The 13,742-nt window shown below is 48.4% G+C and overlaps 1 protein-coding gene across 2 annotated transcripts in view; it reads right to left on the bottom strand.

Moving 5' to 3' along the window:
• Positions 1 to 10,185: 10,185 nt before the first annotated feature.
• The window catches only part of TET3 (tet methylcytosine dioxygenase 3), a gene marked incomplete at both ends in the record, with an annotated part of 106,250 nt that continues 102,693 nt past the window's right edge, over positions 10,186 to 13,742 (bottom strand). For both annotated transcript variants that reach the window (XM_082672455.1, XM_082672456.1), the window contains 2 exons: positions 10,186 to 11,990; positions 12,619 to 12,955. In XM_082672455.1, coding sequence (XP_082528581.1) covers positions 10,186 to 11,990; positions 12,619 to 12,955 — 2,142 coding nt within the window. The remainder of the gene's footprint in view (positions 11,991 to 12,618; positions 12,956 to 13,742) is intronic.

Raw genomic sequence — 13,742 nt, 5'->3', positions numbered from 1 at the left:
CAGTAGAATGACTGGGCCATCAACAGCCAGAGGAAAATATGGCAGAGACTTGAGAGGTCAATTTTAGGTGTGTTAAGACTTTGGCCCTGCCAAACAGCCATCCAGAGCTATCCAGCAGCCCAAACTCATGAGGGTCTCAGGGCTTGACACAGCTTTGGAAATCACTGGCATCAGGGTCATGGTTGAGGCCTGGTGGCTGAGCAAGGCCTCTGAGGGAAAGCCTATAGGTCATGGTGAGGATTGAGCCTATTCTCCTGGGGGGCATATGTGTTTAATGGACATGAGGGCAAAAAGGGGCCATGAGAAGAGCAGAGGGCTTTAAGGTTCTGGGATAATGGGACGTCACTGGTGGTACATCCCAGGAGTAGAGGGTTTTGAGAGATCAGTGAAGACAGAATCATTTGCCTAGAAGACAGTTCTTTCTGGAGGAACAAAGACACAGTGAGTGAGTAGTGTGGATGTTGAAGCCAGGAGGTTGTCTACACCTGCAGAAACGTGGTGGTGATAGGAAGCAGGGAGAAAGGCGGTGAGCTTGAGGGCAGAGCAGGATCAGGCCGACAGTCCTGAGAGCACGGTGAGGGGAGGAGCTGCAGAAAGAGGATAGTTGATGAGGCATGTCAGAGGGGAAGCAAAGGGTGCAAATCAAGAGAAAATGTCCGGGGGGAGGGGAGTAGTCCCAAGGAGTAGGAGTCAATGTGTGCGAAGAAAAGAGACAAAATAGGGAAGATGTTTGAAGGGTAGGGAAGGGGTATTGGGCCTGGGTTTGGGCTTGCTGGCAGAGGAAGAGAGCAGGTATCTGTCAAGGCTTCTGCAGGTGGGAGTCAGGGTAGCATTGGAAGCATCTAGATTTTTTTTTTTTTAAGGAGATGTTGGGGGTAGGAGTTTATTAATTCATTCATTTTTGGCTGTGTTGGGTCTTCGTTTCTGTGCGAGGGCTTTCTCTAGTTGCGGCAAGTGGGGGCCACTCTTCATCGCGGCGCGCGGGCCTCTCACTATCGCGGCCTCTCTTGTTGCGGAGCACAGGCTCCAGACACGCAGGCTCAGTAGTTGTGGCTCACGGGCCTAGTTGCTCCGTGGCATGTGGGATCTTCCCAGACCAGGGCTCAAACCTGTGTCCCTTGCATTGGCAGGCAGACTCCCAACCACTGCGCCACCAGGGAAGCCCTGGATCTAGATTTTGATGAAGCTTTGATTATGTCTTCTATGGTGTCTTCTATGTGTGGTCCTCTTGTGTCTTCTGTGGTGTGCTTGTATCTCTGACGGGAACGTGCGCTGTTACATGTGTTTAATGTATTTCAGCTGATCCCCCGCTCCCTAAGGGTATCAATTCATTTCTTCTTACAGAACAATGAGTGCCTGTTATTTTCAGAGTACAATGGGAGACATAAAATGACTAACAGCTCTCCTAGGTTAAGCAGCCTACAAGAGCATCAGCAGAACTTGTGATAAGGTTGTTGAACAAGTTTGCATAGCTAGCTATGTAGGGTTAAACAATATGGACAAAATTAAGATTCAACACTGGCGGGGAGGATGGGTTCAACAGCCCATTTAGGATGGTTAAGGTTCAAGTGCCGTGTGTAGAAGTAAAAACACAAGATGAATTGCATAAAGGCTGGAGCTCGGGAGCCTGACTTGGCAGTCGTTCACATAAGAGGTCGCTCTGTGGTCCATAACTGAGTCTTGGACTCTTTAGTGACTTAAAGCTTTGTATATGCCCAGAGTGATAACGATAGCTTCTATACCTGCCACATCTCAGATGGCTGGTACTTTTACTCCTCTAGTATTTCTTCCTGATCCTCATCTCCATATTATGTGGTGTTATTAGCCTGCTTTACAGACAAAGAAAAGGACACAGGGAGATGAAACAGCTCATCTCACGTCACACAACTGGGAAGTGAGGGAGCCATGTTCTCTCCACTGAGCCACACAGCCCTCAGCGTAACTCAGCTGCTTAAAAAGCTAATAAACTTTGGTGTGTGTTAATAAAAATGGCGTGTCCAGGTTGTGGGACTCCGTGGTGTCTGTGTGCTTGGTTTAGGCCAGCCAGATCCCATCTGGGACATTGGTCATTTCTAGAGATCCCACTGTAATGAAGGATGCTCTAGGTGTGAACAGGGATATGGTGGGGGTAGTATAGGGTCACAAGAAGGTTCAGGGAATTAAGGATGCAGTCATGTGGCTCAGAGGGATGAATTGAGATGCTTCTTGGAGTACAAAGAAATTTAGTGGAAATATGATGGAGGCAGATTTAGATTAGTTCAGTTTATAACTGCAACAAGTTGGAATCTTAGAGTTCAATAGTAATGTGTGAATGAGTAAATCCACACAATGAAATACTAGGCAACTCTTTAAAAAGATGTACAGTTGACCCTTGAACAACACGGGTTTGAGCTGCACAGGTTCACTTATACGCCGATTTTTTTTTTTTAATCTTTAAAAATTTATTTTTGGCTGCACTGGGTCTTCGTTGCTGCACACGGGCTTTCTCTAGTTGGGGCGAGTGGGGGCTACTCTTCATTGCAGTGCTCCGGCTTCTCATTTCGGTGGCTTCTCTTGTTGCAGAGCACGGGCTCTCGGCACATGGCCTCAGTAGTTGTGGCACCCAGGCTTAGTTGCTCTGTGGTATGTGGGATCCTCCCGGACCAGGGATCGAACGCATGTCCCCTGCATTGGCAGGTGGATTCTTAACCACTGCACCATCAGGGAAGTCCCAATGCAGATCGTTTTCAATAGTAGATACTACAGTCCTACAGGATCCAAGTTGGTTGAGTGGGTAGACGTGGAACCTCAGATACCAAGGAGCTGCAGATACAGAGGGTGGACTAGTAATTAATCTGGGGCTCTTTGTGCAGAGGGTTGGTGCGCCTAACCACCGCGTTGTTCAAGCGTCAACTATAGTTCTGTATTAGTTCTGTATTACTGATACTTGAAGATATGTTCAGTGAAAAAAGATCACAACATGGTATTATTGTTTTATTCCATTAAAAAAATATATATATATACACACACATATGGTTATATTTAAATAGTCAGAAAATGTTTGTGACCAATAATATGTGGTTCTCTTGTAGTGGGATTTCAAATAATTTTTTATAACTCCTGTCTTCTAATTTTTCTATATTTAATACGGAATTTGTATAAGAAGAGATGAAAGCATATTTATATTACCCAGTAGTGAGTCAGTCCCTGCCGAAGCAGTAATCTCCTAGCCCCTCACCTCAGGGTCTGGAAATGGGGCCAACACCACAGGGGCTGGGAAAGGGGACACTAGGTCTCTTTCAACTCAAAGATGTCAAGTGGAAAGCAGGTTACCAGACACAGTGTGACCCCGCTTTCATAAAACACACGAACATCTGTGAGAAGCTCTGGTGACCCTGGTGTGCCCAGGCATTTCCAGAGGGTTCCTTTGCAACTGAAACAGAGAAGAAAACCCCCAAGGCTGTCATCTGGCACCCCTATTGCAATGATGGGGTTTTCACGCAAATGTCCTCAGAGAGGAGCTTTCCTGTCTAGTGACCTAACGGGATACTGGCATCAACTGGAGAGAGTAATGGACTGCGGGGTTGGCTGTCCCTCAGAGATGCTGAATGCATTTTAGTCCGATGCTTCAAGCAGAAGGGATGGTTTCTCCTCCTCCCATTTGCCCTTCTGTCTTTTCCTTTCTTCAACTTATAGTTCCCTTTTCAGCCATCAACAGAATTGGCAATCTGAATGAAAAGAGGTAGCCCCAGGCATGGGACCTTATGGGAAAGCTCATCTCTCCAAAGATAGGCCCTTCATACTGGATGTGCTGCTGAGGCCATCAGAATGGAGCAGGATGCAACAATCCTTAGCAAACAGTACATCAGAAGTGAACAGTCTTAATGGGGGCGGGGGGTGGGAGTCTCCAAACTGAATGGAAAGAGGGGACAAAAAGATCAAAGGGGAAAAACAAACAAAAGGAGAAACAGATGAGTAAAAGGCCACATCTACTTTCCCCCTTTATAGCAGCTTTAACAGCTTCCAGTCTTTGAACATCACCTTATGCGGGAGGTGGAAGGGGAACAGGCTATTAGTCAGGGCTTCCTTTGTGTACCTACAACCTGCAGGGGGAGGGTGGGATTACAGGGAATCTTAAATACCGCAATCTGGGCCCAATTCAAGGGGGTGGGTGGGGTGGGGGAAGAAGCCACACAGAATTTGAGTGCAAAAAATAAATATAAAATTTATTAAAACACCCACAATATTTTAAAGATACCAGGAGTAATACAGTTCACAAACCCAGTTGTTTGTGTAAATTATAATAAAATACAAATCAAAAAAGGATACATACTTGCAATTTCTAGGCACCCTAAATTAAATCTGCTGAAACACTGGGGGAGAAGGGAAGGCAAGGAGGGTAGCTCAGGAGGCAAACCAATAAAGTGGGAGGAAAAAATATTAACAAAAAAGTAAAAATTATACAAAATAAAATTATCAGCATAAATTTACTGTACTAAGAATATCTACAGTTTAATAATACACATCCTATTGCCTTGAGACATTGCAAAAATCTACCATTCATCCATCAACCCCAGATAAACTTCATTTCAAGTAGCCACAGTTACAAAGTCAAGACGGAATATTCAAGTATGGTTGTTAAGTTCACCTCCATTGGAAGCCAAGTAACCAAACAGGAATTCAAAGAGAGAAGAAATAAAACACACCAAAAAGCTACAGGGGTTCTAAATGAAGTCTAATGCATTAATATGCCACAATATGACCTGTCCTTGTTTCTTTTTTTTTAAAATTAGAATACGTGAAAAAGAAATCACATCGCTCCTGTTTTTCTCCTCCTTTTTCCCCTCAAAAGAAAAAAAAGTACTGGAACCAAGAAAATTTGGATGTTCAAATGAGCCAAACAGTATTTTTTAAATCCTCACGTGAATAATGATGAGTTATCCCTGAATGACAGGTAGTCAAAATGAGAAAAGAGCGCAAACAATACCACTACAAAAAGCATCCCTGATATCAGAATAGAAGCAAACAAGGAAGTAGGCCAATTCTCACTGATTCTTAGGCAAAAAGCAACTTTAGACTTTGCATTTCTGTGCTGCAGTCTCTGCTCAGGGAAGAAGCCTATTGCTTTGCTCTTGTCGGCAGCTCTGCAGAAGGAAGGGCTGGGAGTGCCAAGACAGGGGCCTCACACATGGAAAAACTCTTTGCACATGTGGGTGTGGGACTGTATAACCTATGTTGGGGGTATGCACCCCCAAAAATGTTCATTTTGGTCCAGGGTATGTTGAAGCTGGCCATGTACTACAGCAGATGCAACTGGCTAATAAAACTAGGTTTTGAGGGAGTCATTTCAAATGACAGCAACGATGACTGAAAAAGCTCAATGAGATGGGCATGGGAAATTCACATTTTATTCAAAAGCAAAAAAAGGAAATGAAATAAAGTCAACCACAGTCCTTCCTTTAGGCATTCTGCCATTTTAACTGAAGAATGAAACACAAAATGACCCCAGATTCTTCAAGGTCAGGTATGTCACCAAATGGACCACCTGTATGTATCAGACCCTCACGGAATCTACTTTACCAAAGTTGTCACGATGTCCCGTTGTTGAGGTATTTAAAAAAATTATTGTGACAGTGGATGACACAAAATGGAGCTTCCTGTTGAGTTTTTAAAATATCAACTTTTGTGGACCCAAGAAGAAATTTAGAATAGCACCAACTAAAAAGAGCCTCAGTGGCACTGAGTGAGCAAAGAAAGCTCCTTCCTTTAAGTTTGAACATGAGGGGTTCCCAATGAGAAGCAGAAGCATTGCTGGGGCAAAGGCTGTGGGGAGCAAAGGAATGAGACCCCCGCCCACCATGGTCCTGGCCAGTGCTAGGTGAGGAAGGAGGCCCATCTGGCCCACCTTGGTATGCAGAGCACCTTTGGAACCCTCAGAGACATCTACTTGGCACCCTGGACTGCAGGAGGAAAACGTGTGTTGGCTATGAGAATGCCTGCCACGTTAGAAGAGGCAGGAGTACCCAACTCCCCTTCCTCCAAAAAAAAAAAAAGAAAAAAGAAAAGCCCTTCACACCTCCTTTCTTATCAGGCCTAAGAGGACAGATGTGAAACGAGAGCGCCCCGCCACCTCCAAGCCAGGAAGGCCCATTCCCCTGTCGTAGTAAGGGGGCTGGCTGCCTTCGAGACTTGCCTTTCTATTTGGCCAGCAAGGGAAGAATAAAACAAAACAGAAAAACTGCTCAGAGCAGGTTCTAGCACGTAAACAGAGGTCTAAGGAGACAGCACCAAAAGGGGGGAGGGGGGGAGAAGCCAAGAGAGACTGGAGCCCACCTTGTTTTTGGTTGGTTGTGGTTTCAGAACCTTGATAGCACCTCAGCAGGACAGGATCAGGGACAGTCACATTAAAACACCATAGCACCATTTTATTTATACTATTTCAATTCATAAAAATGCTTCCTAGTCCATAAAACACACTTCAGTAACAAAAGGAAAGAGAGATTGGTTGAGGCACGTCAGGGCTATCATTTTAATTTTCCACAGCACTGCCTTGGTGTGAGATCTGGCGGTGGTTAACTTCATGAAGCCTGGCCGGGTTCTCTCAGTGGAATCAGGTTACCATCTACTTACTCACTGTCACCCGTCCTCGCACACCCACTGCTGTCTGGTACAAAGCAATTAAGATCTGCTCTTTCTTTCCTTACTTTAGCACTTTAAAAGTCCCTTGTTCTGCAAACTACTGTTTCCAAAAGAGGCTGGTGAAAGGACCAAGAGGGGTGGGTATGATCTCTTTCCATGCATACCTGTCATCTCAGTGAGACAGCAAAGCAGTACCCACGAAGCCAGAGCGTGGGAAACCTAGGCCCTGCCAAAAAACACACCAAACAACAACAAAAACAAGAAACCTCAAAATCCATGAAACACCTTACTCAAGATTTCTGATGGTTAGATAACGGTTTCTTGAGCTAGCACCAGTTATTTTGCGAGAACCTGCCGCAAAGCGATTTTTATTTTAAAAACCTCTTAGCACAAAACTTTGCAAGTACTTTCCTTGCAAGCAAAAGGCAGGGAAAACAGAAGAAAAGAAGAACCAAATGTCTGCACTGCATGTGGATGGCGTCTGTGGACAGGGCACACTGGGGGATGACTCTTAAGACTCCATCATTTCCGCTGCTATACTATTATTAAAACTTGATCATGTTGTTAGGTTCTTTAGTTGCAATGGCTTTATTTTTCTTCTCATGATAAAAATGTCTGTTAATCATCTTTAGGACTTAAAAAATGATAGTGCCAGTAAAAAATAAAAATTTGATTTTTCTCTTTAAGAAACCTTCAGCAGCAAGGGGGGGCGATAAAGAGCTGTGCATAGTTACTTTTTAAACATACGTCTAAAGCATGCTAATTTAATGACTGAGATTTGAGGTAGGTTATACATGTAGTGTGTAAAAATCAGCATGGGCTTGAGCATGGCAACAGCACCACCTAATTTCTGAAACACCGTTCTGAAGGGCATGGGGACGTCCAATGGAGACTGCCTCTTGACTCGCTTCTCAGCAGTCTATTTGCTGATCTAGAATTTATGAACCGAAGGCTGTTTGGGCTGGGGGGACAGACATCACATGCTTTTAGCTTGTATTGGTTTCTTCTTTCATCTAATGGCTTTGCTACCAAAGGGGGATGAGGGGAAGAGTCTATTTAACACACATCAAGGAGATTCATACATGCCAAGCATCAGAATCACCTGGGTTACACTCAGGACCTTCCAAACCAACAGCCAACCTGGGGCTTTCCCGGGTCATACAGACGGTCACATTCTCCAAATGTTTTGTAAAATATTGTATTTCTTGCTTAAGATAATTTAAAATGAAGTTTTCAAGGCACCCCCGCATCTACCTAAGCACGGAGTCAAATGAGACCTGCATAAAAGTACTGATGCGATAAGCAAAATAGCATTTAAAGGACCCAACTTTTCCTCAAAACTAGAAAATCAGCATGCTCATTAAAGACTCTGCTTCCTTTAGCTTGTCAAACTGAAGGTCAGAGGTTTTCCTATAAATCTGAGTTCTGAATAATTCGAAATCCTGATAAGCTCTTGGGTATTTATTTCAAAAGCAATAATATTTCATTTTTGTCCTGTAAAATAAATGCAACTTTACAGAATATGGTAAAAGTGAAGGATAGACAAAGCACGTTAAATATTCAGCTACTATTTACAATTTCTCCCACAATTACATGTTAAAACATACTTTTTTTCAAGTTGCTGTTTAAATCTAGGCAAAAGTGCTTAAAAAAATTTTTTTTTTCACTATTTACAGTTAAAACCAGACCACATAAATGCTCAGGACATCTCACAGCGACTCTCCGCCAGTGCTTCTGGAACAGTTACAGTAAACACCCAGCGGGTCAATTCTCAGCTCTTACACAAGGCACCTGGAAGCTCAGGAACTTGCCTTTAGCATCATCATCTGATTGTTAAACTCATTTTATGAAGACCCACATCTGAATAAAACTGCTCAATAAATATCTGATGTTTATCTCAGGGCTTGGCTGTCATTCACTGTGGGGCCACATTCCCCTCTGTGTCCTTACGAAGCCTCCCACTCACCACACACATCCACATGGGTAGCTGGATATAATTTCTGCTAATACCACAGGAAAAACAGACACTCCAAGAAGTCTGACTTGCTGTCAACGCATGTTGCTTCCACCGGTCAGGCCCAACCTCTCTCAACGATGTTGAAAAAATTAAGCACCACATTCTCATTTCAAAGAACTGAATGAATGCACCAGAATTTTAGAACGGGCATGTTCGAGTGGGTGGAGAGGGGAGGAAGGAAAGGAGAAAATGACCAAATAGAGAAATGGCACCAATTAGGGAGGACAATCATAGCGACCTGCTGAAAACGTTTGACTCTTGCATTTTAAAATCATTAAGTGTAGGCTCCACTCCCCAGATGATAGCATGGAGGGGGTGGGCTCAGGTATGAGGCATGCACCATTGTCCGATGTGAAATCCAGGGATAAGGAGATGCGTTACTGCTGTCACACTGCTGTGCGGAGCTCCTGCAGACACAGCCTGCCCGAGTCAAGGAAGTCCCAGCACAACACTACAGCACCGCTGGCTTTTCACAGCTTGGGTTCAACTTCCTGTTTTTAAAGATACAGTAGCCCTTTTCGGTATCAGCACAGACTTTGGGGCATTTTTTAAAACAAAAATCTGCCACTAAGACGAATTCCTTCGGCCAGTATTCGTTGGCTAGTCAGCTCGGCGGAAGAGGCTCCTGAGAGCCTCTGGATTCCAGCGCCATCCCGAGGTGCTGCCGAGGGGACCACGGTATCACGTGACTTGATAGCTAAGGGACAGAGAGGATTCAGTGTGGAGACTAGCAAGCTTGAAGCTGTCTACTTCCAACCTGGTTTCTGGGAAAATCTATGCCAGCATCTCAGGTGCCTGGCCTGGGGTGCACCTGCCCCCATCCCCGACTCCAAGCCGGGGACTGGAAAAGGGACCCCAGCTGTTTTCCTACAGATTCTCCCATCCTACCGGAGAGGACAGAAGCTGTCCTGAGGGCTCCCTCCCCTGAAGGGAAGGCATGTCTGTCAGGAGGGATGCAGTGGGTGGCTACAACCTGCACTTGGCTCATGAGGGGCCGATGGCTGAGAGAACCTTGTCAGCTCCCAAGAGGGCCAGGCTCACCAGGCCCAGCACAACTGGGCAGGAATGAGTGCTTCTGGCCTTTCCTGCCGATCCTTTACCATTACAATTGTCACTTTTAAAAAAATCCAATAAATACACATTTTAAATGGAATTTAAAACTACTCCTTTGTGAAAGGACACTATAAACTTTCTTTCCATTATTGTGATATACAAGGATAGAGTTTTAAAAACAAGAGAAAATAAAAGGTCCCCCCAAACAAGGGAGGAAAAAAACCAACGTGGAGATATAAATATTAAGATCACGAAAAAATCACCCGACAGCCGTAGTTTCTTCTTCAAAGTGCTGGGGAATTGGGGGGAAGGGAGGGGCGGGTCAGTTCTGAGGTTTGGACCATAAATACATATATATGCGTATCTATATATGTATATATAGATAAAAAGACTTCTGCACCCCCAACCCGCCCCCAGGTGTGAGGGCGAAAGCACCACAGAGGCAGCTCGGGCCTGGCCCGACGCTGAGGTACGCTGGCTCCCTGGCACCCTGGCGCCTAGATCCAGCGGCTGTAGGGGCCCGTGACCTTCGTGTAGGCGTACGAGGACACGGTGACTGCTGAGTCCGTGGGCACGGCCAGCGCCTGCCGGGTGGGGACAAGCCCCTTCTTTTCCTTATGTTGGGGCTCGGGGACCATGGCACCCCCCCACTTGCGCTTCTTCCCATACAGCTTGGCCTCCTGCTGGCCCAGGCCCAGCCGGGCGGCCTCCTCCTGTCTCGCCCGCGCCCTCTCGGCCAGCTGCTTCATCTTGGCCTCCCAGAGGGCCAGCCCGTGATTGGGCTGGTTGAGGTTCTTGTGCTGGTAGAAGACCAGCGAAATGCGGGTGGGGTGGCAGCGGTTGGGTTTCTTGAGGGGTGTGGTGGCGTGCAGCTCCCGCCGGGCACACTCGATGAGGATGGAGCCGTGAGCGGGGGCCACGGCCACGCCGCCGATATTCTCGTCCAGGAAGTTGTGTTCACTGTCGGACCACAGCTCCTCCTCTGCCTCCTCTGCCCCAGCAGCGCCGCCGCCTCCGCCGCCCTTCTCCTCCTTGACTGTACCCTTGCTGGGGGGCTCCTCCGCCGTCCCCTCCTCCAGGCCGAAGGGATCCCACAGCTTCTCCTCGGTCTTCAGGGCCCCAAATAGCTTCTCAGTGGGGCCCAGGGGCATGCCAAAGGACTGCCAGGCTTTGTCCAGCTGGCTCACCCCCGGGGTTGGAATCCTTCCCTCCTCCCCTTTCAGGGGGCTCCACAGCTTGTCTTGGAATCCGGGACCACCTTTCAGGGCAGAGTTGAAATCCCCGGCTCCTACCGCCCATGGCTTCTCAGTTAGGCTGGGCCCAGCCAAGGCCGAGGCGCTGTTCGCAAACTTGCAGTGGCTCCACGGCTTGCCCCGCAGCCGTCCTCCGGGCTGCGGGGTTGGCTGCTGTCCCTCGCCAGGGAATAACCCCCACTGATGCTGTCCATCTGGGAAGTGGGAAGGGGCCAGGCAGCCAGCCCCCAAAGAACCAAGCTTATCGGGGACAACAGCAGGGCTCTCTGCAGGAGGGAACACACCCCAGCTGCCACCCACACTGTGAGTCCTCTTGGGGGACACGCTCGGGCCTCCTGAGTACTGTCCCCATAGGTGATTGGGTCCCCCATTCTGAGACGCCTCAGGCAAAGGCATTTTGCCCATCTTGCCGGGCTCTCTGGGTACAGATTCGGTGTGGACCAGTGGATCTACTGGCTCTTGCTTGATGGATCTGTTGTAGCAACTGGAGCTCTGTACAAAGGGAGAGGGGTCCCTGGACACTGGGTGGAGCTGGGGGGCCTTTGGAAGCAGGTACTCCTTGGGGCCTGGGTAAGCAGGCTGCTGGTGGTGTGGAGCAGGGTGGTGGGTGTCTGTGGGAACAGCCTGGCCAGGCAGCTCGGCAAACTCAGCACCACCGTAGGCTGGGCTCAGGCTGTTGTGCAGAGCGTGGAGGTCTGGCTTCTTCTCAAAACTGCTGTTGCTGCCACTGTGCCCCCAGGTGCTAGGACCCAGGAACTGAGAGGGGAAGACGGGGTTACTGGATGGAAAGCCATAGTAGCCAAATGATGGAAGCGCGTACTTGGAGTGGAAGCCGTTGACGGAGGCCAGGCCGGGCTGTGCATAGTAGGAGTGGTAGGAGTACACGCTGTTCACGCTGTACGGGTCGGAGGGCCGGCAACTGCCCAGCACCGAGTAGCTCTCCACCACTGCGTTGCCGCTGTACTTGAAGGAGCTGAAGTGGTTCTGTGGCTCCACCTTGAGGGAGGGCTTCAGGCTTTGCCGGGACAATCCACCCTTCAGAGACAGGCCTGAGGAAGACAGGAGGCAAGACAGAGAAGAAGCACAGAGAAGCACAGAGACGGACGCTCCCTCTTGCCAAGAGGTTTCCTCTGCTGGGCGGGCGAGACGAGTGAGGCTGGACTTGCTCCCAGTGCAGCGCAGCGTGGCCCGGCCCCACGGAAGCCCCAGAAGAGCAGCCGGCAGTGCCCAGGGCTCCGGTGTTGTCATTCTTCCCGACTCTAGCGAACTCAACCCGGCCTCACTGAAGCCCCCTTGTGCCAGCCACTGCAGGGACGAGGGCCGCCCCACACCCGAAAACCCTGCTGCAGACCACACGCCTGCCGCCTCGGTACTTTCCGCAGCGAGGAGAGCCGGTGAGCCGGGGGGACGCCCAGCTGCCCTCTGGGAAGACAGGGAGACCGCCTTCATTTGGCTCCCAGGTGCCTCCCATCTGGCCTGGTTTCCCGGGGCTGCTGCAGCTATGGCGCTGACTGACAAAATTAAGACAATTGATGGTCCAGGTGGCTGAGAGACCCCAGTACTTTTCTGTATGGAATTCTACCTCAAGGCAGGAAGAGTGGTGGTAAGGGAGCCGTCCAGGGCCCCCCACCCAACAGTGCCCGTGCCACCCCCGCCGGGCACCCTCTCCCCACACACCTGGGTCAGTGGGGATGCCAGCCAGCTCCAGGGCCTCCTGCTTGATCTTCTCAGGAGTGCTCAGCTTCTCCTTCTGAACCTTCTTCTTCTCGGCTGCCGCCTTCCTGGCTTCCAGCTGCCGCTGGCGGCAGGACTTGGCGGGCTCCGGCAGGCGCCGGACCTCGCGGGGGAAGGCGGTGAGCACCTGGATGGCCCCGCTGCCCACCTTGGCGTTCTGGTTCTCCTCACTGCCAAACTCATCCGTGTTGGCCATCTTGTACAAGGGGAGTACGTGCAGCTGCTCATCCTCGGGAATCTTGCCCACGCAGCGATTGTCTTCCTTGGTCAGGGTGCAGACCTGCCCCAAACATAGAGACGGGGAGGGTGCTTGGGCTTGGGGTAGCCAGACACTGCGCGGGAGGGGCTGAGCGTCCCGCACACAAGGCCGCCCCTTCCCCACGTCGTCCCAGCCCCAGCTATCCACTATTACTTTCCGGAGCATCTAAAAAGCGCATTTGTCTAGCTTTACAGAGTAACGGTATCACCAGCGTTTAGAGTCTGCTTGACAGTTTTCAAAGCACATCCGTTCACTTTGTCTAACAAGGCTCTGGGGGGATAAGATGACCTGCTCAGGGTCACAAGGCCAGAAAGGGGCCAGGTCACGACTGGGAGATGTGCTCTGCCCTCCACTGCCATCATTGCCATTACATGTCAGCACACAGATCTCGGACCTTCCACCATTACCCTCCTTGCCTTCAACACTCAGCCTCCTTTTGCCCTTAAAATTGAAAATTATATATGCTGGTTGTAGAAAATTTAGGCCAGCACAAAGGACATAAAAATTATCTCCATAATCCCACCAACTAGAAATAACCCTTGCATATACTTGGTCATATACACACTCACTTTTTTTTTTTTAGACTTTAATGTTATTAAGAACACACTCACTTTTTAATAATTAAATAGGATCATTTATATTATGCATACAGTTTTAGAATAACTTTTTTTTCTTAACACAGTATATTTTCTTACATGTTAAGTATGCTTCCCCAATATGATTTAAGAGCCACACAATATTATTCCACTGTATCAATGTGTTAATTTAACTAATCCCTCATGACCACTTAAACCTGTTTCCCTACCAT

Source organism: Grampus griseus, assembly GCF_964374135.1.
Source record: "Grampus griseus genome assembly, chromosome: 15".
Classification (NCBI taxonomy): Eukaryota; Metazoa; Chordata; class Mammalia; order Artiodactyla; family Delphinidae; genus Grampus; species Grampus griseus.
This window is presented reverse-complemented; position numbering and strand designations above follow the sequence as displayed.